The sequence below is a fragment of the Poecilia mexicana genome, unplaced genomic scaffold (assembly GCF_051168715.1).
Source record: "Poecilia mexicana isolate PSO_F unplaced genomic scaffold, ASM5116871v1 scaffold_10, whole genome shotgun sequence".
Lineage (NCBI taxonomy): Eukaryota > Metazoa > Chordata > Actinopteri > Cyprinodontiformes > Poeciliidae > Poecilia > Poecilia mexicana.
In genome coordinates, this window is record NW_028263379.1 from 3,083,573 (window position 1) to 3,110,021 (window position 26,449).

General features: G+C 42.2%; 1 protein-coding gene across 1 annotated transcript; it reads left to right on the forward strand.

Moving 5' to 3' along the window:
* The first annotated feature begins 220 nt into the window (after positions 1-220).
* hspa9 (heat shock protein family A (Hsp70) member 9) lies at positions 221-26,007 on the forward strand. Its single transcript, XM_014976971.2, has 16 exons — positions 221-543; positions 1,127-1,185; positions 1,300-1,387; positions 6,584-6,765; positions 6,844-6,968; positions 7,047-7,120; positions 15,355-15,461; positions 15,539-15,701; positions 16,519-16,611; positions 16,756-16,965; positions 17,784-18,011; positions 18,095-18,317; positions 24,071-24,165; positions 24,251-24,343; positions 24,961-25,101; positions 25,182-26,007. Exons 1-16 carry the CDS (start codon positions 463-465, stop codon positions 25,257-25,259), a joined length of 2,040 nt encoding a protein of 679 aa, XP_014832457.2. The 5' UTR covers positions 221-462; the 3' UTR covers positions 25,260-26,007.
* The last annotated feature ends 442 nt before the right edge of the window (positions 26,008-26,449 follow it).

The window sequence follows — 26,449 nt, forward strand, 5'->3', positions numbered from 1 at the left end:
TCCCATTCCGGCCACACTCAAAAAACAGAAAAGGACAACAATAACAAATTGTATACTCTCGATAATTTTTTTTACAATTATTGTTCAGTTTATACCGTCTGGCATACTCTCGCATAGTATTCACGAACGGCCGTCCAATATTTTGCCATTCAATATAATTTTTCAGGCAGTATCTGTACAGCCTAATTCGGGGTCCTTCGGTGGTGTCTGGTGCAACATGTGTTAGATCATTCCAGAAGCGTCTCCGCACTTTCTTTGCTGTTGCAGACCAGACACAAGTAGTCAGAACGGGCCTGAGCTGGAGCTTCTTTCCGCTTGGACACTGACAGAGGACACTTCTGCAGCTTTATCTCCACAGTTAAGCTGTTCTCAAGTCGCTCTGGGGCTTTAAGCCTACTGCGCTGCTTTTTTGTTTGCTCGTTTGGAAACAGCTTTGGTTAGCTCATTAGCCGGCTTGTCGAAATGTTAAGTGTCGCAAGGAGCGTTTCAAGGTCTTTGCCAACCAAGATCTGCTCTCGAAATGTGTCGTCTTTGGTGAAGAAGGTAAGAGGTCAACCATTTTATTACTGCATTTACACACGCTCTGTGCTCATTCCGGCATGACACCCTGACATCTAGCCGCTTAGCACAGCATGCTAGTAGTGCTAGCTTAAGGCCACCTCGCAGTTTGGAGAAAAGCCTTTGAGGTTGACCGCAGTGGTTCGTGACTTTTAGTTCTTTGCTGGGTTATTGAACATCTGCTGGGTGATGGTGAGCTGCTCGTGCAGCTCAGTTTGCTACCAACCTCATCACGACAGGATCCGTCAAAACTGTCACGCGTCAACTTAAGAGGTTATTACATGAAGAAATTAAGCAGAATTAAAATTCACACATTCTCGGTTAGTTAGTTTAAGAACTGTTCATTCGTCTTCGAACTATGCAAATTTTCTGACAAGGTTTTTCCAAGGGGTTGTTAGTGAATGGTTCTGTGACCTTCATGAGTCTGCTCACCCGCTTCATGCTGTTACACCGCTAAAAAGGGGCCCGGGAATCTTCTGACTTCATCTAATTTAACATGCTAACATCGAGCGGTCCTCGTTGTAGTTTCAGTGAGTTTATGAGTCATTTTGTAATTTTATGTTCTAAGGCATGCTGGAGTGGGTTCCAGTCGGATGCAATCAGAGCTCTGTCCAGAAGAGACTATGCGTGAGTAGAAATGCTGTCATACTGCTGAGTGAAATTTAGCCATATTCAAAGCCAGCTACACAGTGTGAAACACGCACTCATCACTTCCTGGTATGAAATGTGTATGTGGTGCAGGTCGGAAGCCATCAAGGGGTCAGTGATCGGCATTGACCTGGGAACCACCAACTCCTGTGTTGCCGTCATGGAGGGGAAGCAGGCCAAGGTGAGGATTAGCTCAGTAATGTGGACACACTGCTTTAAACAGAACTGCTGTCTCGAAGTTAGTCAGCATATCTACTTTATTTGGCTTTTCATTGATTGGATCTTATTGTTTCCTATTGGAATAGGTAAATGATTAAACATTTGTTAGTGTCAAATCATGTTCATACTGAAGTATTTATGTGTCAAGCATTGATTTTATTTATTTATTTATTTATTTATTTATTTTTGTCCTCAGAGTTTCCCCCAGGGTATTATAGGCCTAGTGGCCCGCCATGCTTTACTAGTGCCACCGCCAGGCTAAGCCTTTCTTGTTTTTGTTTTTGTTTTTTTGTTTTTTTAAGGAAAATAAAATAAAAATTAAAAAAATCTCCTTTTTTTTAAGCCGGATTGCAAGTGTTTCTGTTGCTCCGAGCATTTCACTATCAGAGCAGTGATACTGGACACAGGCAGAGAGAGACAGCAGGCGCAAATCGTGACACCGCACCTACTAATGGCACTTCCGGTGGCAGGTGTCATTACGCGCCACAAGTGCCACTGTTTTCGGGACTAGCTGCCAGTGTTGTCACTGACTTCGGCTGACCTCGGCACCTCATACTGGCACTTCCGCTGACACCTGCCATTAGTGCCACTGTTTTCGGGGCTAGCGGTCAGTGTTGTCACTGACTTCGGCACCTTCCAGGGGTTGCCGCTACCTCATACTGGCACCTCCCACGCCTCATGGACCGCTCTTGCCTATTTTCGCTGACGAGATTTAGGGCGGCCATTTTAGAGCGGTCGACCGCTCCACTCAGCGTTATACTTTGGACAGGCAGAATGACTTATTTGAGCATTTAATCTTTCATAACACGCTGTTTTGTTAGTGGAAACCTTATACAAACAGCTATATTTATAAACAATTTTATTTTAAAGTTTTTTTAATTGTATTATACATAGTTAAGCATATTTAAATATGCTTTGTGGGGAAAACAATAGAATAGGAATAGAATATTCTTTGGTGACAGCGTCTGTGTCAGATTTAATATGAATGAATTTATAATTAATGAAAACAACGGTGGATCTGGCACAACGTATTGGATTTCCTCTTAAGCGTTGTGTTCCCTCAATAAAGCAAATATGCCCTGGTCTATTTTTTATAGTCTCAAATTTCAGTTTCCAATAAAGAGCCTCAGTGAAAACATGTTGACAGCTGCCATAAGGTGTCACTTGCGCCACGGGCTTCCAGGTAAGGTGCCACTTGTGCCACCTTACCACTGGGTAAGGTGGTGCCACAGGCTGCTAACCTCATTCTCTATCTGTTTCAGATAGAATGTAGCATATGAATAACTTTAGTTCAAACTAATAGAAATAAAATATATCTTAATTAAAACATAATTCTCATACATATTTAAATATACAGCTGGTGTTCAGACTTAACAGAGAAAGACAACTCCTGCACTGAATCCATGTCAGATGGGACCTCTTCTGCGACAGCTGATAATAGCTACCACTAGGTACCTACCACTACAACTGACACTAGGTCGCCATGGTTTGTCAGTGCTGACAAGCTCCTGTCATTTCAGGATTATAATTATTTTCATACAATGACCTTAATATAATGCTATTGATTATTAAACCGGGTAAGTTCACTAATATTGACTTATTAGTTAATATTAGTGACAGTGGCAACATGAGATATTGACAATTCCAGAGTGACATTATGTTCAGCATGGTTCCATGACAGTGCACAGGATGTCATAAGTTATAGTGGCTGCCTGGTCTATTATCTAATAGACCAGGCAGCCACTATAACTTTCAGTGTTTTATTTAAGATAATGCAATTTTTCAAAAAAACATGTTATCATAATTTTCCAAAAATGCCTGTTAACCAGTTTTAAAGAGTTATTACTTGTTATTATTTAATAAATTTAATCTGCTATTTTTCATTATTTGTCAAGTTCATTACAGATTTGTGTGGCATACATGAAGGTTGCTTCTCTGTGTTTGTTTCTGGTTCTGTTCATTGTCTTCAAAGTTTTCTTATTCAAAGATGAGAGAATGACTAAAATCTGAGCTACAAAATGCATTTCAATAGCATTTTCAAGGCAGCAGGAGGACTTTCACTTTCAAGTTAAACCACCTTAAATTTTTTACACTAATATTGAATATTAAGTAAAAACACAAAGTATGTACACCTCAAAACTTTGACAATGTGTGAATCTTAAGCAGCATTAAGAACAAGATTGTTACATATTTTTGGAAATAAAAATTACTTTGGGTTATACTTAAGATGCAAATGCTTTTTTCAAAGAAAATTGTGCTGTTTACATATTATTTTATTTGGCAGATATGTCTCAACATTTTTTGCATAGTAATTGATTTGTCAATATTTATTAGCCATTGAATGTAAATACTTTAAACAGCAATAACATATGATTTAAGTTTTCAATAGCCAAGAACTAAAACATTTGTGTATCATAAAATCCCTCTCTGAAATCATTTGAAGTCTACTGTTAAATTCATGTTTAGTCAACGTGTGAATTTACTACATCAGGATCAAATAACTTATTATTCATCCATGAGAAATTATAATCATTACGCTTAAAAAATATTTTTCAAACTTTATTAATTTCTACAATATACGTTTTACACAACTACTACGTATTTCCATCTTGGCCAAAGCCCTATCTGGCAACCCAACGGGGTTCAACAGGTTCCACTGTAATAGTGACACTTAGTGGTAGATTCAATTACTTTGGCCATCTTCCTTCAATTAAATTAAGTCAAACATATTCAAGGATAATTAACCAATACAATTACCATTGAAATAAAAATTTATAAACAGGCAATATAAGTAACACGTTTTCCAAAAACTGTCATTGCCATCCCCCAAAACATCGGCACCAGTTGTGACAGCTCTGAAACATCCTGGACACCTAATGGCAGCTCTAGTGGGAGCCAGACTCAGCTGTTACAAAGGTGCCGAAACCAATGGCATCCCTGATACCTGCTGTGTATTTGATTAATTCAAAGACGGAAGGAGTCATCTGGATTATTCAGATGAACTTTAGTGAATAAATAGGATGAACGAATCATACATAATGATATACAAAAAAAGTGTAGGAATTCAGCTAACATAAGTCTTTCTGCGAAACAAAAACTCTTATTAAATTCTTTCTTCTTCGTCTGTCTTCAAGTTCTTCTTCGACTAGTAATAAAGCATCATGGGATATGTAGTCCATTTTCCGAAGCCAGTGGCAACACTTACGGCTAGCCTCGAAAACAGTGGCACTAATGGCAGGTGTCAGAGGAAGTGCCAGTACGAGGTGCCGAAGTCAGTGACAACACTGGCAGCTAGTCCTGAAAACAGTGGCACTTGTGGTGCGTAATGACACCTGCCACCGGAAGTGCCATTAGTAGGTGCGGTGTCACGAATTGCGCTTGGCCCTGCTGGAGGCAGACCGCTATGGATATTTACATCAACCCCCAGTGAGGAATTATGATTAGTTATGAGGAGTTATTGATTAAGGTAAGAGTTTAAACTCACCGCGATAGCTCTGGTTGCACAGCTCTACGTGAACCGCAGGAATAACTTGTAGTCGCGCTTTCAGAAGTGCTTTGAGCAAGCGGTGAGAATGATTTATAATTGTGAACAAACATTATTCGGCGTTTACATTTCAACACGCTGCCCAGCGTTTGGCCCCGTTTTCCCTGTAAAGTTTAGGACAGTATTCCCGTTTGGCCGGTGCGTTAGTGGTTAACGACCCAGTGCTAATCACTCATTGTGCAGGTTTAACCCGGTGAGGAGCTTTCGCGCTCTCCTCGCAGTCACGCATCATGCTGATTTTATATTATTTAATGATTATTACTATTTTTATTTTTCTGGTTACACTAAGCACCAAACCATATCAAATGCTTTGTCCACTTAGTCAGACAGAGTTGATGTGCGCGGCCACTGGAAATCTGAAAAACTCGTCCAGAAACTCGACCAACCAAAATAGTTTCTGTGTCCCCTTGTTAAAAACTCAAGAGACACGAAATGAAAGAGCTACTAAAGCCACATTAGCAGCATTGAATTAAATCTCCCGTTTGTTGCTCATTTCTGCGCAGTGCAGCGGGTTTAACTCATCATGCAGGGCCGGTCCAAGGGTGTATGAGGCCTGGAGCAGAATATGACTTAGGGGCCCCTTTTGTTGCTAAAAACATCAGCACCTCTAACAGCTTCTGTATTAGATTTAGTGAAATCTAGGACAGGGGGAGTAGTTTAATTGGCAAACCTAAAAAGCAATAAATTATAACTGCAGTTTACTAATTTGTATTTGTGAACAAACGGAGCTGAAACTCAAAGATTAAACTCACAGCATCAGATTGTAGCTATGGTAACAAACCAATCTTACTATGAATATTTTTCTTTGAACTTCTACAAAGTAATCTTGCCAGCTCCTTAAAATCTTACATATGTCAAATAATTTAAAGTCAAATTTAGCAGCAATGATAATCTCAATAAACAAATGCTACATTTATATATCTGTGGTCTGTTAAAATATTAGCATTTATAATGCCCCTGAAGCCGTGGGGGGCCTGTTGGAGCCGCTGACTTAATTTGGATTTACCCAGTGATATTTTCACTTTTATTGTCTACTTAACATCTTTTAATACAAAAACACGGTGGACCACCTCGGCACCCCGACCACCGGGCTAAGCAAGTTTTCTGGGGGAAATCCTGGTCCTCATAGGTCGTTTTGGTTCCTATTGAGCATATGTTCTTTGAAATATTTTTATTTGTTGAAAGAGCAGTAAACTGGTGTTCAGTAGTTTTGTTTACATCCAATTATCATTCGAATTCTGAGCAAACTCCTAAAATGTTGCAAAGTAGGCATGTTTCCATCTACTGGCTTGGAGCAAATCAACCAGGCTACGTAAGGCGTAATTTCAACAAATGCTGATTTTACTGGCTGTATTAAACAGGAAATAGAGGTTTCAAACTAGCATGAACCACATCTCATAAAAATGGGGAGTTCTCTCCTCTGAACTGGAACTTTGCAGTTAAATGTTTTTTTTTTAGTTTTGTGCCTCTGGTAAGGCACAGATCCACCAGTTGGGTGGGAGAGATTTGATGTATCTAACTATTTGGCAATCATGTTTACACCTCCCCTGTAGCGTATTAACTGTTTTTGGAAAAAGCCAAACCCACCCAGAAGAGTTCCTCCTCCTCCTGCAGGTGTTGGAGAATGCAGAGGGAGCGAGGACCACCCCATCAGTTGTGGCCTTCACGGCGGAGGGGGAGCGACTGGTGGGCATGCCTGCTAAGCGCCAGGCTGTCACAAACCCTAAGAACACGCTGTACGCCACCAAGCGGCTGATTGGCCGGCGCTTTGACGACACTGAGGTCCAGAAGGATATGTGAGTGACTCTCCAGAGGAGTGCAGGTTGATCCCTGAACACACATGATGTTAATATTCTGCTTCCCTCCGTCCTCAGAAAGAATGTCCCCTTCAAGATCGTCCGGGCCTCTAATGGCGATGCTTGGGTGGAGGCTCATGGGAAAATGTACTCCCCCAGCCAGGTGGGAGCCTTCGTCCTGATGAAGATGAAGGAGACGGCAGGTATGTTGCAGGGAAACGCCAGCTAAGCGGTTCTGTGAGGGAGCAGAGGATGGCGCTCTGATTCTGATTGTGTTGCAGAGAACTACCTGGGCAGCAACGTGAAGAACGCCGTTATCACTGTTCCAGCTTACTTCAATGACTCTCAGAGACAGGTACCACACACACTAATCCACTGTTGGGCTGTTTGGGCTTCAGCTTTGATTTGATGATGCTCAGTTTCCAATAGGCTCCTCGGCTTTTGGCTCTGCCTACTGAACATATTGCTTCTAAACATGATCGAACTGGGTCACTGGATTCAGAACAGCGAAAGGCTGCTCAGGACTGAAAACAAGACTATGTGTTTATTCTGATCATGAAGTCTGCCTCTTTATGCAGGAGCTGGATATTCACTGTTCTGTTGTTTTCAATTTAAATGTAAAAATATTTGGTGGAGACATTCACTTTTTCCACATTAGTTTGTAAAAGTTAACATTTTCCTGCTTTGGTTCCAATGAAGGAGCAAATATTTCTTTTGCTTTTTTATATTACAAAAGAAGACGACTTCTGTGTTTCACCTCAATAATAATTAGGAAGTATGACATTCAAAATCAAAAAGACTTTATTTATCCCAAAGGGAAATTAAATTTTATTACTCATACAATCTTCAGAGAGTTGTTGTGGATGGTGATACTGAAAGATCTCCAGTAGCAGGTCAGGCTTGCAACCAGGGGCGGATCTACTGGGGTGGCATAGGGTGGTAGTTGCCATCCCAAATGAGAGCCTTGCCACCCCTGTTGCCACCCCATCTGGCGACTATGAATTCAATAGTTATGGCAAATCGGACATTAAGCGCATAAAGGTCTTTTTTCCAACAACATTGTAACCTGACACCTACTGATAAGTAGCGGGAAGTGCAAGAGACAGAGGCAGCAGCATTGATAACAGGACTGGACATTACGTGACTTATCGTGCGCCACACACACGCCATTGCTGTCCATTGAGTCAGGAATATATCAGTGGTCAGGAAAATACCACAATCACGCAAAGAATCTGAAAAAAGGACGCAATATTTAGCAGTTAATTCAACCCTATGACAGCCATAGATGACAAGGGCTTCAGATTTAACAGGTGAGGAAATAGTTTTAATTTAAAGAAAACATTGAACAAGTGAGCAGTGAGTCAGTTCTACTAGCCTAACTGTTGCTGGCCTGGTATTGACTTTGATAACTTTAATATGTGCTGTGCAGTTCAGTGTGTTTTGGTTCCGTTAGCACTAAGCTAAGACAACCCGCAGACCAAGTCATCACTAAAGCAGGTGTTTAAATCAGCTAATCAACCACCGTGGTGGTCAGGTGAAAATATATTAATAATCACAATATAGACATCAAGCCTGACAGCATAATGGATGTTCTGTTTTAGTGTTTTTGCGTACTATGAGTGTGGGAAATGTTTGTTTTTTGGTGTTGATTCCCCTGATTGGTAATCTCTGCTCTATCTGCTCGTTGAGCTGTTGTCTGTCCATTGCCATGGCAACGGGTCCCGTGTAATGCTGACACACAGAGCGAGAAAAGGCAGAACAGAGTTTTGGAGCTGACGTCACAGCGTATGACGTTTATGTCGCTCTGTGCCATTTTTGGTGTCCACAGACCAAAACAAACTAGTCAGAACACCGGTATTTTCATTGCGTTACCGACTGCAGTGAAGTTGTTTTCAAGTTGGATACTGGATATTCGCGCTCCGTGGAGTAAGGGACGTTCAGCTCAAGGTTGATCCGATTTATGAACGCTAATTTCGGCCAGCTGTTCTTTACTGGTCCCTCCTCAAGCGCTCGGAGTTTCACGTAGGGACCGTCAATTTCCTAACACTCCTGTAAATAAATGCCTTGTCTTGTGACCAACTGATACAAAAAAGTGGTAATTCATTAAGTCATTACACGAGGCACACTATCCTCTATTAAAATTTTAAGTCATATTCAATAATTTAAATAAATTTAATATTAAATGTTTTCTTCAGTACCGTCCAAATCGTGTGCCATTAACTCAATCTGTGTGAAATTGTTTAACTAGACTGTATAGATGAGGCACACTCACCTTTATTACATTTTAACACGTTTTATATATTTTTTACTATTTCTGTAGTGAAAATTTTGTATTTTTCTTAAATGGCTTCTAGGTCATGTGACCTATTAACTCAAAATCTGTGTGAAATTATTCTACTAAACTATATAGATTAGGCATATTTTTATTCCATTTTGACCCCTTTTTTATTTTTTAACCAAAATTATATTTTAAAGAATATTCATAAAATGTATTACCTCAGATGATCATCACTTGTTATCCATAATGTTCAATTGCATAAAATTCTAGGACAGGATCTATCTCATTACATGTTCACTTACCTAGAATATGTTAAATACAACAAATATTTACTTAAAGTGTGATCTATTTAATAAAATTTGTCACCTTTATTGTTTAATTAGACATTAAATGTTTGAAGATGTGCTCTTTCATCTGGTTTGTGTCATGATGTGGTATGGTGGTGGACACAAACGCAGCAGGCAGTAGACGTACTTTGTGGATGTTATTTTAATGAACAAAATAAACGAACTAAATCCAAAATCCAGGGAAAACAAGAAAATCCAAAACACAATGAAACCAAAATAGTTTCTGTGTCCTTTTGTTAAAAACTCAAGAGACACGAAATGAAGGGCTACTAGAGCCACATTAGCAGCACTGAATTAAATCTCCCGTTTGCTGCGCATCTCTGCGTAGTGCAGTGGATTTAACTCATCATGCAGGGCCAGTCCAAGGCTGTATGAGGCCTTGAGCAGAATATGATTTAGAGGCCCCTTTTGTTGCTAAAAACAGCAGCACCTCTAACAGCTTCTGTGTTAGATTTAGTGAAATCTAGGACAGGGGGAGTAGTTTAATTGGCAAACCTAAAAAGCAATAAATTATAATTGCAGTAAATTGTAAATAAATTGTATTTGTGAACAAATCGAGCTGAAACTCAAAGATTAAACTCACAGCATCAGATTGTAGCTATGGTACAAACCAATCTGACTATGAATATTGTTCTTTGAACTTTTACAAAGTAAACTTGCCAGCTCCTTAAAATCTTACATATAAATGTTAAGTAATTTAAAATCTTTTAATGTATCTATGCTGAAACCATTATGTCAAATTTAGCAGCATTGATCATCTCAATAAACAAATGCTACATTTATATATTTGTGGTCTATGTTAAAATATTAGCATTTATGGGGCCTCTGAAGCCCTGGGGGGCCTGTTGGAGCCACTGACTTGATTTGGATTTCACAGAAGTGGAAATAATTGATATTCATTTTAATTGTATTTTTTGATTAGTTGTTTTTAAGACTAGTTGTGGGTTTATATAGCAGTTCACTGACGATGTTTTCCCATAGCATATAATTACCCAGTGATATTTTTACTTTTCCTGTCTGAACATCTTTAATATAAAAACATGGTGGACCGCCGGTGGACCGCCTCAGCGCCCCGACCACCGGGCTTAGCAAGTTTTTTAGGGGAAACCCTGAGTCATACATATCAATTAGTAGGAGTATGAAAGACGTAAATAATTAGCTGTACTATATTAAGAAATTGTATTTATGCCTCTGTGCTACATGAACCTCATTTTGAAACAATGCAAGTTAAAAACAATATTTTGCAATGAGTAAATTAAGTCCAATGTTTGGTCTGTGTAAGCTAAATGTGAGACTATATAAATATTTAAATTCCCTTCTCACCCTCTGCGGGTGGTCTCTTTCATCCACTGAGCTCGGGTCCTCTACAACTGCACATTTCTGGACTGAGATGCCTGATGTTGTTCCTGGGATCTGTTTTAGCCACTGCTCCAGTTTGGGGGTGACTGTGGTCTTCACCTTCCAGGTTTTTTCCAGTTCCTCTCTAAGGCCCTGGTATTTCTCCAGTTTCTTGTGCTCCTTTTTCCTGATGTTATAATCACTTGGTATTGCTACATCCACCACAACGGTTTTCCTCTGTTGTTTATCCACCACCACAATGTCCGGTTGGTTTGCCATTACCATCTTGTCTGTCTGGATCTGGAAGTCCCACAGGATCTTAGCTCGGTCATTCTCCACCACCTTTGGGGGTGTTCCCCACTTTGATCTCGGGGCTTCCAGTCCATATTCGGCACAGATGTTCCTGTACACTATGCCCGCCACTTGGTTATGTCGTTCCATGTACGCTTTCCCTGCCAGCATCTTGCACCCTGCTGTTATGTGCTGAACTGTCTCAGGGGCCTCCTTGCACAACCTACACCTTGGGTCTTGTCTGGTGTGGTAGATCTGAGCCTCTGTTGCTCTGGTGTTTAGGGCCTGTTCCTGTGCAGCCAGGATGAGTGCCTCTGTGCTGTCCTTGAGTCCAGTTTTCTCCAGCCATTGGTAGGATTTCCTGATATCAGCCACTTCAGTTATTTGTCGGTGGTACATCCCATGTAGGGGCTTGTCCTCCCATGATGGTACCTCCAGCACCTCTTCCACTGTTCCCCATTGTCTGAGACATTCGCTGAGCACATCGTCTGTTGAGGCTTTGTCCTTGATGTGTTTATGGATCTTGGATGTTTCATCCTGGACAGTGGCTCTCACACTCGCTAGTCCACTGCCTCCTTCCTTACGTCTCGTGTACAGTCTCAGGGGTGGATTTGGGGTGGAACCCTCCATGCATGGTTAGTAGCTTCCGAGTCTTCACATCTGTGGCCTTTATCTCTTCCATTGGCCAGCTAATTATTCTGGCAGGGTATCTGATTCAGTAATCAGATACCCTGCCAGAATAATTAGCTGGCCAATGGAAGAGATGAAGGCCACGATAAAGGAGATAAGGCATAGCTGTTTGTTGCACGGATCTTGTTCTTACCATTGAGCTGGCTTCTCAGGACTTGCCTTATTCGTTGGAGGTATTTGGCTGTGGCTCCTTTCCTTGTGACCTCATCAAGGTTGCCATTTGCTTGTGGTATTCCGAGGTACTTGTAACTGTCCTCAATGTCTGCTATTGTTCCTTCTGGGAGTGAGACCCCTTCTGTGTGGACGACCTTCCCTTTCTTTGTAACCATCCGACCACACTTCTCTAGTCCGAATGACATCCCAATGTCAGTGCTGTAAATCCTGGTTGTGTGGATCAGTGAGTCGATGTCTCGCTCGCTCTTGGCATACAGCTTGATGTCATCCATGTAGAGGAGATGACTGATTGTGGCCCCATTCTTGAGGCGGTATCTGTAGCCAGTCTTGTTGATGATTTGGCCGAGGGGGTTCAGGCCTATAGAGAACAGCAGTGGGGACAGAGCATCTCCTTGGTATATGCCACATTTAATGGACATTTGTGCAAGTGGTTTGCAGTTGGCTTCAAGGGTGGTTTTCTACAGCCCCATAGAGTTTGCAGTGAAGGCTCTTAGAGTCCTATTGATGTTGTACATCTCTAAGCATTCAATGATCCAGGTATGTGGCATTGAGTCATAGGCTTTCTTGTAAACAATCCAAGCCGTGCACAGGTTGGTGTGTTGGGTTTTGCAGTCTCGTTCGACTGTGTGGTCTACCAGGAGTTGGTGTTTGGCTCCTCTGCTATTTATGCCGATGCCCTTCTGTGCCGTGCTCATGTATTTATCCATGTGCCCGCTTATCTTAGCCGCTATGATGCCTGACATGAGCTTCCATGTTGTAGAGGGACAGGTTATTGGCCGATAGTTGGATGGGACTGAACCCTTTGAGGGATCCTTCTGGATCAGGATTGTGTGCCCTTCAGTTAACCATTCAGGGTGAGTCCCCTTTTGTAGCAGCTGGTTCAGTTGAGCTGCCAGTCGCTCATGGAGGTTAGTGAGTTTCTTCAGCCAGTAGGCATGGATCATGTCAGGTCTTGGTGCTGTCCAGTTTTTCATACCTGAGACTCTTTCTTGGACATCTGCCACAGTGATAGTTACTTGGGCTTGCTCAGGGAGGTTGCTGTGGTCCTCTCGTAGAGAGGTTAGCCACTGTGCATTGCTGTTGTGGGACGCCTCCCTTTCCCATATGCTTTTCCAGAATTGTTCAGTCTCCAGCCTTGGTTGATCTGCTCTGTTGTTGGTACCCTGCCATTGGGAGTACACTTTAGCTGGTTGGGTGGAGAAGAGCCGGTTAATCCTCCTGGCTTCATTCTCTCTCGTGTATCTCTTTAGGCGGCTGGCCAAGGCTTGGAGCCTTTGTTTGGCAGTTTTGAGTGCTTCAGGTATGTGTATCTGGCTGTACTTCTTGGGTACTGATCTTTTCATTGCACCCCTTTGGAGCTCTGACAGTTTGCTCATTTCTCTCCTTGTTATCTTGATTTTAGCCTCTAACCGTCTTTTCCATGGTGGGTATTGGGTCTCATGGTTGCTCTTATAGCCAAGCATCTCAAGGATCACTGATGCTGAGTTGTACATCAGCTCATTGGTTTCTGTTATGGTGTTGGTAGGGATAGTTCTTAATGCTGCATTCACATCTTCAATTAGACTTGACTCTGACTCTGATGGTACTTCACTCAGCCGTTGTAATTGGCGTCGGGGTTGTCTGGTGTTTATTCGGGCCACGATTTTCTCAGGTCAGTTGCTGCCTTGTTCAGCTTTGATGTTTCGTTCATTACTGTGGCTATATATATATATATATATATATATATATATATATATATATATATATATATATAAAATAAAAAAATTCCCTTCTCACCCTCCGCGGGTGGTCTCTTTCATCCTCTGAGCTCGGGTCCTCTACCAGAGGCCTGGGAGCTTGAGGGTTCTGCGCAGTATCTTGGCTGTGCCTAGAACTGCACATTTCTGGACTGAGATGTCTGATGTTGTTCCTGGGATCTGTTTGAGCCACTGCTCCAGTTTGGGGGTGACTGCCCCGAGGGCCCCTATGACCACAGGCACCACTGTGGTCTTCACCTTCCAGGCCTTCTCCAGTTCCTCTCTGAGGCCCTGGTATTTCTCCAGTTTCTCATGCTCCTTTTTCCTGATGTTGTGGTCACTTGGTATTGCTACATCCACCACAACGGCTTTCCTCTGTTCTTTATCCACCACCACAATGTCCGGTTGGTTCGCCATTACCATCTTGTCTGTCTGGATCTGGAAGTCCCACAGGATCTTAGCTCGGTCATTCTCCACCACCTTTGGGGGTGTCCCCCATTTTGACCTCGGGGCTTCCAGTCCATATTCTGCACAGATGTTCCTGTACACTATGCCCGCCACTTGGTTATGTCGTTCCATGTACGCTTTCCCTGCCAGCATCTTGCACCCTGCTGTTATGTGCTGGACTGTCTCAGAGGCCTCCTTGCACAACCTACACCTTGGGTCTTGTCTGGTGTGGTAGATCTGAGCTTCTATTGCTCTGGTGTTTAGGGCCTGTTCCTGGGCGGCCAGGATGAGGGCCTCTGTGCTGTCCTTGAGTCCAGCTTTCTCCAGCCATTGGTAGGATTTCCTGATATCAGCCACTTCAGTTATTTGTCGGTGGTACATCCCATGCAGGGGCTTGTCTTCCCATGATGGTTCCTCCAGCACCTCGTCCTCTGTTCCCCATTGCCTGAGACATTCGCTGAGCACATCGTCCGTTGAGGCTTTGTCCTTGATGTATTTATGGATCTTGGATGTTTCATCCTGGACAGTGGCTCTCACACTCACTAGTCCTCTGCCTCCTTCCTTACGGCTCGTGTACAGTCTCAGGGTGCTGGATTGTGTACAGTCCAGGGTGCTGGATTATATATATATATATATATATATATATATATATATATATATATATATAAAATACACACACACACACAGGCATATGCTGTCACCCTTGAAAAAATCCCTGCCTCCCTCTTGCCACCCTATAGATATTTTTTTAGATATGCCCCTGCTTGTAACAAATATGAAGAAGTCAGTTTTGCTAACATGTTAACAAAATGGACATGTTAGCATGTCAGTTTTCCTGGCAGCAATAATATTCCTTGGATGACATCATCAGTTGCTGGCAGCTCTGCTAATCCTCCTCATTTGTTTTTGCTGCTCCTCTTTAAAGTACAGAGGACCAAATCCCAGTGCCGTCTGGGATTTGAACTTCCTCCTCCCCATGCTGCTCTTTTCAGCTCGTTCTGGGGGTCATAGTTCATTTATCCTTTGAGTTTTGGTGATGCCAATCAGCTGCTCCAAGTTGTTGGAGGAAAAATTGAAATATAGAACAATCCCAACTCATGGGATAAACAGTACAGATGTGTCTGCTCAGTGTTTATTCCATCAACAGACCCCAGACAATGAGTTGTCTGCACAGCTACCGGAAATCAAATTTTTAATTGACCAGAGTTTCTTCTGGTTTTAGATGACTCAGACCAGGCCTTCTCTGGCTGCTGTCAGGATGAACTGAGCTTCACTTGTCTATCCTCAGGCCACCAAAGACGCCGGTCAGATCGCCGGTCTGAACGTCCTGCGTGTGATCAATGAGCCGACCGCGGCTGCTCTGGCCTATGGTCTAGACAAAACCCAGGACAAGATGTGAGTAGCAATCGGAGTAATGTTGATGTTTGATGCTGCTGACCTGAGGTTAAATGACATGTCTGCTGCTCTTCCAGCATCGCTGTGTATGATCTGGGTGGTGGAACCTTTGATATTTCAGTCCTGGAGATCCAGAAGGGAGTTTTTGAGGTGAAATCCACCAACGGAGACACTTTCCTGGGAGGAGAAGACTTTGACCAGCACCTCCTCAAACACATCGTGAAGGAGTTCAAGAGAGAGGTGAGTTAGGTTCTATGAAAGCCATTTGATTATTTTCCCTAATTCCCGCTTTATTCCGTTTTAATTATTCCAAAGACATGTTTTTTATTTTAGCCATATTTATTACCCCAGAATGTAATCATGCTCTGAATGAAAAAAAATTAACAGATCAATAACTTCAGGTTGTTTCTGTTTTTCTGTTTCACAAATGACACATGCTGTGATTCACAGAACATTAACTTTAAAAGGTGTTAGTTTCTCACTCTTTTTTGAGAACTCAAACATTATGTTCAAAACTAAGAATCTTGTTAACAAAAAAGTCTTCCTTTTGAAAATGCATTAGAGTTCAACTCAACACCAAAATATTTGTCACAAAAGAAAACTATAAAAAGTGAAAGCTGGGAGTGTGCTGTGGTGGCGCAGGGGTTAAGCACAACCCACATATGGAGGCCTTAGTCCTCAACGCAGCTGACGCAGGTTCAATTCCCAGCCTTGGTGACCTTTGCTGCATGTTTGCCCCCTTCTCTCAGTGCCCACTTTCCTGTCAATTAACTATCAAATAAAGGCCACTAGAGCCAAAAAAATCTTTAAAAAAAAAGTAAAAGCTTGTACTCGCCTCCATAATGCTACAGGAACTACTGTAGATGCTTTTTGTTGGGCGTGCGGAAATCCAATAAATAAATGAAATTCCCTGTTTTATTGTTGGTTCCATTTTGTTTGTTAAATTCCATAATTCCATCCTTGTTTTCCGCATCGTAAAAATCACAGGGCCGTAGTTGAGCATTGTGACACACTGCTTTCTTCCTTCTGGTGGCTTTTATTGACTCTGTCTCTCCAGTCTGGTGTGGACCTGATGAAGGACAACATGGCGCTGCAGCGGGTCAGAGAGGCTGCAGAGAAGGCAAAGTGTGAGCTGTCCTCTTCTCTGCAGGTAGGAATTGTGTTTTAGTGTCAGTAGCTCCTCCTGCAGACCGTCCCTCCACACACACACACACACACACACACACACACACACACACACACACACACACACACACACACCCACCATCTTCTGACATGTTCCTCTGCTCCCCAGACGGACATCAACCTCCCCTACCTGACCATGGACGCCTCTGGACCCAAACACCTGAACATGAAGCTGACCCGCTCTCAGTTTGAGGGCATCGTGGCCGACCTGATCCGCCGCACCGTGGCCCCCTGCCAGAAGGCCATGCAGGACGCCGAAGTATCCAAGGGAGACATCGGAGAGGTGCTGCTGGTGGGAGGCATGACCCGCATGCCCAAGGTATTAACAGGATACCTGTGATCATTCAGCTGAGCCTGTTCAGGACTGGTTGAGAGTCATCTGAGAAACTAGTGTTGCTGGGAGAACTGAGCAGCACATTAAAGGAGACCTACTATGCACATTTTTGTACTTCCATTTGGATTTCTACTGCTTCTGAAAACATCCCAGCTGCTTAAAAAAAAACACGCAACCTGTTCTATAAGGTCCTTTTTTTTGTTGTTGTCTGGAAAAACGAGCCATTTCAAAAACACCCTCCCGATTATTGAGTTACACTGTGCTGTTACCCATCAACCCAAGTGGAGCTCCAGGAGGTTTGGTCAGCAGGTTTTACCGCTGTATGCGCTGTACAATGGCTGTTGGAAAAGACAAGTGTTTTGTTGTTGACATACCATCCAGAAACCTCTTGCTGCAGTGTTGTTTGCTGTGCAGGAGGCATTATTCAAATAATAGTATTATTTGAATAATGCTATTCAAATATTTATAATTGTATACTTGTGCATCTGTTTGCAGCCGTTTTCACATGCAAGTGTAAACAATGAGTTGGGGGCGTGGCCAGCGGCAGCTTATTTGGTTTTAAAGTGACAGAGCTTATTCTGAAAAGAATACTGAGCAGACTAAAATCTCATTATCTAAGAATTATTCTGTGCAAAAAATATAATAAACTTGTTTTTTTTACCTAGCTTAGCCTGTTCAAGGGAGCACAATAGATTGATAGAATTGTGACACCTGCTGGCCAGGAGGGGTGTTACACAGTGGGTTACATCAGAAATGTAACACAATAAAGCTGTCAGTAACCCTGTGCCTTTCTGTGTGTGCAGGTCCAGCAGACCGTTCAGGACCTATTTGGCAGAGCCCCGAGCAAATCGGTCAACCCTGACGAGGCCGTCGCCATAGGAGCAGCCATTCAGGGTGGAGTTCTAGCCGGTGACGTCACTGACGTGCTCCTCCTGGACGTGACCCCGTTGTCACTGGGCATCGAGACCCTGGGAGGCGTCTTCACCAAGCTCATCAACAGGAACACCACCATCCCCACCAAGAAGAGCCAGGTAGGTGGAGCAGCACCACTGGCCCGGTCCGGTTCACCACAGAACCCACTACAGTATCTCTGTCCTGTCTGCGTCCTCTGAAGGTGTTCTCCACAGCAGCTGATGGCCAGACTCAGGTAGAGATCAAAGTGTGTCAGGGGGAGAGAGAGATGGCAGCAGACAACAAGGTGCTGGGTCAGTTCACCTTGGTGGGGATCCCCCCAGCCCCCCGCGGAGTCCCTCAGATCGAAGTCACCTTCGACATCGACGCCAACGGCATCGTCCACGTTTCAGCCAAGGATAAAGGCACGGGCCGCGAGCAGCAGAGTGAGTACGGCCTGACTAGAGGAGTCTATAGAGCCACTTGGCTTTAATGCAGCTTACTGGGAACATCAAAGAATGGCCCAGTCAAAGTCCAGACATAAATCTCTTTAAAGAAAGAATTGGAAAGAAAATGAGCGGAGACTGTTGATGCTGAACAGGTACAAAGCTGATAGGTGTACGCCAGCTGATCTGCTACTGTAAATGCAGGCGGTTCTACTCAGTTTTGACTGAGGATCTGAATTCAAACTTGAGTTTCCTGTGCAGGGTTTCCCCCAGTGAATTATAGGCCTGGCGGCCCGCCATGCTTTATTAGCGCCACCGCCAGGCTAAGCCTTTCTTGTTTATGCTTTTAGGAAAATGATAATAAAAAAATCTTTTTTTTAAAGCTGGATTACAAGCGTCTCTGTTGCTCTGAGCGTTTCACTGGCGGAGCAGATTTATTCCTAAAAATATATTTATAGAAGATAAGTTTTGTTAATATATGCCTTTAAAGCCCGACCAATCACACTGCTGGCACCTCTGTCCGTCGCCTCGCACGCTACAGCAGTCATAAGTTTACCTCAGCACGGATCTCGCGCACCTCCTTTTACTCAAACTGGACACAGGCTGACCTGTATGGATAGTTACATCAACCCCCTTTGAGGACTTATGTTTCTTTCCAGAGTTTTTAATCAAGGTAGGAGTTTAAACCCCACTGCGTTAGCTCTGGTTGCGCAGCTCTACGTGAACCGCAGGAATAACTTGTGGTTGCGCGTTCAAAGGTGCATTGAGGAGTGGTGAGAATGATTTATATTTGTGGACAAAGAATCTTGTGTGGCTTTTCCATCTCAACACGCTGCCCAGCGCCCGGCTCTGTCTACGCTGATGAAGTTTATGTCTGTTCCTGGTTGGCCAGAGAGTTAGTGGTTAATGAACCAGCACTAACCCCAGATAGCACAGAATCATTGAAACAACATTGAATCAATGTCAGCCAGAAACATTGAATCAACGTTGAACGCTGACATTGAAACATCATCGAAAGTGGTCGGTGACTTGTATGTTGAATCAACGTTAGGGTTTTAACCATTACTGACATTATATCAATGTTGATTCAACCATCATCTGTATGTCAACTTACATGCCTATTTGTGTTGATATTACATTGAATCAGTTAGGAATCCACGTTGATTCAACCATTATCTGAATGTGGATCTGCATGCATATTTGTGTTGATTCTACATTGAATAAGTTAGGAATCAATGGTGATTCAACCATCATCAGAACGTGGATCTGCATGCAGATTTGTGTTGATTCTACATTGAATCAATGTTGATTCAACCTTCATCTGAACGTGGATCTGCATGCATATTTGTGTTGATTCTACATTGAATAAGTTAGGAATCAATGTTGATTCAACCTTCATCAGAACGTGGATCTGCATGCATATTTGTGTTGATTCTACATTGAATCAATGTTGATTCAACACTCATTTGACTGTGGATCTGCATGCATATTTGTGTTGATTCTACATTGAATCAGTTAGGAATCAATGTTGATTCAACCTTCATCTGAACGTGGATCTGCATGCATATTTGTGTTGATTCTACATTGAATCAATGTTGATTCAACCTTCATCTGAACGTGGATCTGCATGCATATTTGTGTTGATTCTACATTGAATCAATGTTGATTCAACCTTCATCTGAACGTGGATCTGCATGCATATTTGTGTTGATTCTACATTGAATCAATGTTGATTCAACCTTCATCTGAACGTGGATCTGCATGCATATTTGTGTTGATTCTACATCGAATAAGTTAGGAATCAATGGTGATTCAACCATCATCAGAACGTGGATCTGCATGCAGATTTGTGTTGATTCTGCATTGAATCAATGTTGATTCAACCTTCATCTGAACGTGGATCTGCATGCATATTTGTGTTGATTCTACATTGAATCAGTTAGGAATCAACGTTCATTCAACCATCATCTGAACGTGGATCTGCATGCAGATTTGTGTTGATTCTACATTGAATCAATGTTGATTCAACACTCATTTGACTGTGGATGTACATGCAGATTTGGGTTGTTTTTATATTGAATGAAAGCTAAGGATTTATGTACATTTTAGGTCTGATAGGTCTACATCATAACATGCCACTACAAGTTTCTTCACTGGTGTTAAACACTATATTATTGGCAGATGATGGGTAAACTGTGTACAAAAGTTTAAAAATGACAACATGGGTTTGATTTAACATTTTATTTAAGAAAAGAGGGACAGATCTTTAAACATATTTGACTCCTTTTTGACTGTCACAATCAAGGCCTCAGTCCTCAACACAGCTGTCGCTGGCTCGATTCCTGACCTTGGCAACCTTTGCTGCATTACCCCCCCTCTCTCATTACCCACCTTCCTGTCAATTAACTATCAAATAAAGGCCACTAGCCAAAACAATCTTTTAAAATGTGAAAAATGAAAAACCCTCACTTAAAATTAAAGTTGTTTCACCCGATTGAGGGGTAGATGGGCCCAGGTGGGGGGAAAGAGGTGTGTGTGTGTTTTTGGCGGGTGGAGGGAAGGGGGTTGGGCGTTTGAATGGCAGGCGGTGGTGAGGGGTGCAAAAAACACCTTACACTGATTGAACACTTTGATTACTAGTTTTTCCCCAAACCTTATCCTCAAGGCAAACTGACCTGCATGCTTTCAGTTCAGCAAAACCTTGTTAATCAAATGTTAATTAAAATCATGTGTGCTGAATTAGGGAAATGGCTAAAACTTGCAGGGCAGTGTGCCTGGTGCCGGTGCTGAAAAACGCTGGATTCGATGTTGCATTTCAATCAATGAATGTTAATTGGCTAGAATTGAATGGTTGTTTGATGGTTGATCCAGCTTCTGTCGTTGACCTGAAGCATACATGCAGCCTTTGTGATCATAATTCAACATTGAATTAACATTGTGTGCTATCTGGGTAGTTCTTCCCCAAACCTTGACGTCAATCAAACTGACCTGCGTTTTTTCAGTTCAGCAAAACCCCGTTAATCAGATGTCAATTAATATCATGTGTGTTGAATTAGGGAAATGCCTAAAACTTGTAGGGGCTGGAGGACCAGTGGTGAAACACACTGGATTCGACGTTGGCATTTCATATATTTGATGTCAACCACAAAACAACATTGATTCAATGACACAGTTTCAACATTAGTTAATTGGCTAGAATTGAATGGTTGTTTTATAGTTGATCCACCATCAGTTGTCGATCTCAACCAAACATGTAACCTTTGTGATGATAATTCAACATTGAATTAACATATTTTCCAACAAGCCAACAGCGAAGTGGCTGTGTGTTTGGGACATCCCACTCATGTAAATGGTGGGGGTGGACCGCTCCGCTCCTTTTAGTAAGTTGTAGATGTTTTTGTGTCAATATATCACACACACAGTCAGTGAGAATTGTTATGAACAAGTAAGAAAATGTACAGAAAGGAATCACCAACCACTATCCTCTACAGTGCTTAATTTAAATGTGATAACCCCCGCTCAGTAATAAAATACTCTGACCCAGAGCGCTGATGAGGAGGGGAAGGGGTGAGGGAATACAGCTGACATTGATTCAATATTGATCAGATGTTGATCAGACAACAGCATTTCAGTCATTAGATTTCAACGACAAAACAACATTGATTCAATGACACAGTTTCAACACTGGTTACTTGGCTAGAGGTGGATGGTTGTTTGATGGTTGATCCACCATCATTTGTCGTCTTCAACCAAAAATCAACCATTAATCAGACTTCGGCATTTCAGACATCAGATTTCAACCACCAAACAACATTGATTCAATGTCACAGTTTCAACGGTTTGATTGGATGGTTGTTTGATGGTTGATCCACCGTCATTTGTCGACTTCAACCAAAAATCAACGATTCTAACTATTTTTCAACGTTGATTTAACATCATGTGCTATCTGGGACGTCATCATGCAGGTTCAGCCCGGTGAGGAGCTTTTGCTCTTACCTTGCAGTCCCGCATCACACTGGTTTTATATTATTTTATTATTATTGTTCCGGTTACATGATGCATCAAACCATATCATATGCTTTGTCCACTTAGTCAGCCAGAGTTAATGTGTGCGGCTGCGCAGAGATCTGAGAAACTCGTCCCATAAACTCGACCAACCAAAATAGTTTCTGTGTCCCCTTGTTAACAACTCAACAGACAGAAATGTAAGAACTACAAAGCCACATTAACAGCATTGAATTAAATCTCCCGTTTGTTCCGCATCTCTGCGTACTGAGACGGGTTTACCTCATCATGCAGGACCGGTCCAAGGCTGTATGAGACCCTGAGCAGAATTTGACTCAAGAGCCCCTTTTGTTGCTAAAATCATCAGCACCTCTAACAGCTTCTGTGTTAGATTTAGTGAAATCTGGGAGAAGGGGGGTAGTTTAATTGACCAACATAGAAAGCAACCAGTTATAATTGCAGTTTACTAGTTTGTATTTGTGGGCAAACAGAACTCAAACTCAAAGATTATACTCACAGCATCAGAGTGTAGCTATGGTAACAAAACAATCTAACTATGAATATTTTTCTTTGAACTTTTGCAAAGTAAACTTGCCAGCTCCTTAAAATCTCGTATATAAATTAGAGGTGTGCCGATCGATCGGCCACCGATCATAATCGGCCAGTTTCCGTGAAAGTGTATGATCGGTGATCGCCGATCACGGTCTCTTGATGCCGATCACACAAACTGATCACCTGCATCTCATTTCACAGCCTGCCTGTGCAGCTGGTCTCCTCTTTCCTTCACACTGCGCAAACGCACAGCAACAAATCCTAAGTGATGTGGAACTATAACTCACTAAGTGAATGGGGAAGTTTGCGTGTTGCGGCGGAAAATTGAAGCACGTGGGGTGAAGCACGTCAAAATGCATCAACACGACGAATCCTAATATGGCATAACAACACTGCCATATTTGATGGAGTTTGGCTATATCGAGGCTCACTGTAGTAAAAACTGACAATGATCAGATAGCAGTTAAAGCAGCGCATAGCATACTCACCCGGATTAGCATGACGGTCAGAAAGCTAAACAAATAACCCGCAATATTATTTAAGCCTTTGAGCTGCAATGTAAAATGCTGGTTCTGTTCTCGCTGTTGAAGTGCTTATGATTAAAAAAAATAATAATTGTGATCGGTATCGGTGATCGGCCGTGATCAGCCCTCATGGGTGGTCAGAATCGGCAGGAAAAAACCTGATCAGCACATCTGATATAAATGTTAAACAATTTAAAATCTTTTAATTTATGTATGCTGAAACCATTGAATCAAATTTAGCAGCATTGATCAATCTCAGTAAACAAATGTTACATTTATACACCTGTGGTCTATGTTAAAATATTAGCATTTATGGGGCCCCTGGAGCCTTATGGAGCTGCTGACTTAATTTGGATTAAACAGAAGTGCAAATAATTGATATTCATTTAGTTGTATTTTTCGATGCGTTTTTAAGACTAGTTGTGGGTTTAGATAGCATTTCATTGGTGATATTTTCAGTAACGTATAATTATACGTTACTGAAAATAACCCAGTAATATTTTTACATTTCCTGTCTACTTAACATCTTTTAATACAAAAACACGGTGAACTGCCTCAGCGCTCCGACCACCGGGCTGAGCACGTTTTCTGGTCTTCTGCTGTGCTGAAGTTGGAAGGTTTTAATTCTCGTGCTGCTTGGTGAGGATCCTGACCTCTGACTTGTTCCTTCAGTTGTGATCCAGTCATCAGGAGGTCTCAGTAAGGACGACATCGAGAACATGATCAAGAACGCTGAGCGGTACGCCGAGGAGGACCGGAGGAGGAAGGTGAGGCTGTCTAGACGTCAACATTTTCTCCAGGTGTACAGACTGCTTTCTCTTTATCTCACTGGTAACTGTGATGTTGCTGCAGGAACGAGTGGAGGCCGTGAATACAGCTGAGGGCATCATCCATGACACAGAATCCAAGATGGAGGAGTTTAAAGATCAGCTTCCTGCTGATGAGGTACAACCGCAACATTTTCTGTAGTCTGGGAAATGTGGCTTTATGTCATGTGGGTTTGCTTAGAGATTCTAATGGGAAAAAGCCTGGAATTTTGCACTGTGGTTGAGTCCAAAGGCATGATTAAATACATTTATTAAGTCTATTGTTCAGATTACCTATAATTCACTCTTGACACATTCGTGCAAGCAGGGCTGAATGATATGGTTGAAAACGTATCTTGATAGAAGCGTTTCCTATCAGTCGATTGATAATTGTCGATTAGAATTACTAATTCTAATTAATAGAATTAATAATAGAATTTTTAATTATATTATTAGTTGTCTTAAAAACTATTGAATTTGAGTTTGAATTTGTTAAAATAGTTTATCTTAACATTAGTTAAGATAAACTATTTCTGTCCTCTTAAAAATAGAAATAGCTGAATGCTGGCTAAATACCAGCATTCAGTCTCAACAGGGTTGTAAAAGGAGCCTGAGCTCTCTAATGAAGCGTTAAGTTTAACCAATCAAATCCTCTGAAAAGAACAGCAAGTGAGCATTTATCACTTCCTCTTTGAACCAGGACTTGTGTATTCTAAGGCTGTTTTCCTCACTGATGACTCTGCTGTGTATCATCAGTGCACCAAGCTGAAGGAGGAGATCACGAAAGTTCGGGACCTCCTGGCCAATAAGGACACAGAGACTGGAGAGAACATCAAACAGGCAGCAAACAACCTGCAGCAGGCGTCTCTGAAACTCTTTGAAATGGCCTACAAGAAGGTAGGAAGGTCGTTCACAGTGAGTCTGGCCTCAGTGTTTGCCTGATGAGCAGAGGGTTGACTCCATGTTGGTGTTTGCAGATGGCAGCAGAGCGGGATGGCAGCAGCAGTGGGAGCAGCAGCGGCTCAGAGGGGGAGAAAAAAGAGGGCCAGCAGTAAACTTGCTGTCTCCATGACAACAAAGGACTTTGTGCTCAGGTGGTTCACCTGAGTTATTCCTCCATGTGAAAGAATATTCTACTGTGTTTTTGCAGTAAAATAGATTCATGTCAATATATGCTCTATGCCCAGCAACACCCTATGTGTTTGTAATTTAACTGTTTGTACAATGTTCTGTTATTTTTACAAAGCCCTTAATTGACATTAGATTATTTAGCCTCCTCTGAGGCTGATCTCTTCAGCCTCCTCTCTGATCATAGGCCTAACTCCACCCAGCGTTTAGCATCTGCTGGTCATCAGAGAATCATGTGCTGAACTCAGGCGTTGCTCCCACCTGTCCTCAGCACAGCTGACAGAATCAAACCTTCAGTTCACTTTTTGCTCTTTGAATGTTCCCACCTATCAGTGATCAGCCGGCCATTCTGGATAATGGGACGGTCTGTGTGAGGATCTCCTCTCTCATTGGTTGTGAGTAGATGAGAAGAAGAAGAAGAAGATCTGTATAGATAACGCTATGAACCGCAATAAGGTGACTGGATGCTGGAAGCAGGCAGTGCAGTCAGATCTCCCACTGTGTGGATAAGGCAGTGAGGATGAGAAAACATGGACCCAGCTGTGTCTGTTCCCAGCCAGAGGCGATGCTGCTTCTCTGAGCCAGGCCATGATGGATGATAGATATGGTCCTGCTGAGAAACTGAAGGGTCACAGTAACTGTTGCAGTCTTTTCTAATAAAAAATGAAAACCTGACTCTGGCTGCTCTGTTCAGTGTGTTACCGGTGAAGTTGACCTGTTAATACTCAGTGCTGCTTTATGGGATGTTCAAGCTGAAGAAGTTTACTTAGACTAGGCCTCTACTGTGATAGGTGAATGTGTGGATTGAAATCCACTTTAACAGAAATGGTGGTCCCTTCAGAGCTGTTGAGTATTCAGTATGTATGAATCTTTTATAATTTTTTTAATAAAACATTTAAAAATATATATTTTTTACATGTTTATTTCAGCTGTAAGTATTTAATATCTAGGTGTTTTATAGAAATGTGGATCTTTCAGATCAATTTGAGAAGCAATTTTGATAGGTAAAACTTAATTTTTTTTTGTGTCGCGTAGCGCGGGGTGCTGGTCTTGACTTGGTCTTGGGTAGGTGGTCTTGACTACAACTCTGCTACTGGCTCCTTGGTTGCATGTCCTC

What these genes read in the sequence shown, in the direction of transcription:
- hspa9 (XM_014976971.2), top strand. Translation starts at nt 463, where the DNA reads ATGTTAAGTGTCGCAAGGAGCGTTTCAAGGTCTTTGCCAACCAAGATC. An exon ending in TGTCGTCTTTGGTGAAGAAG is followed by an intron (nt 544 to 1,126) that starts GTAAGAGGTCAA and finishes TTATGTTCTAAG; the next exon opens with GCATGCTGGAGTGGGTTCCA. An exon ending in ACTGAGGTCCAGAAGGATAT is followed by an intron (nt 6,766 to 6,843) that starts GTGAGTGACTCT and finishes CTCCGTCCTCAG; the next exon opens with AAAGAATGTCCCCTTCAAGA.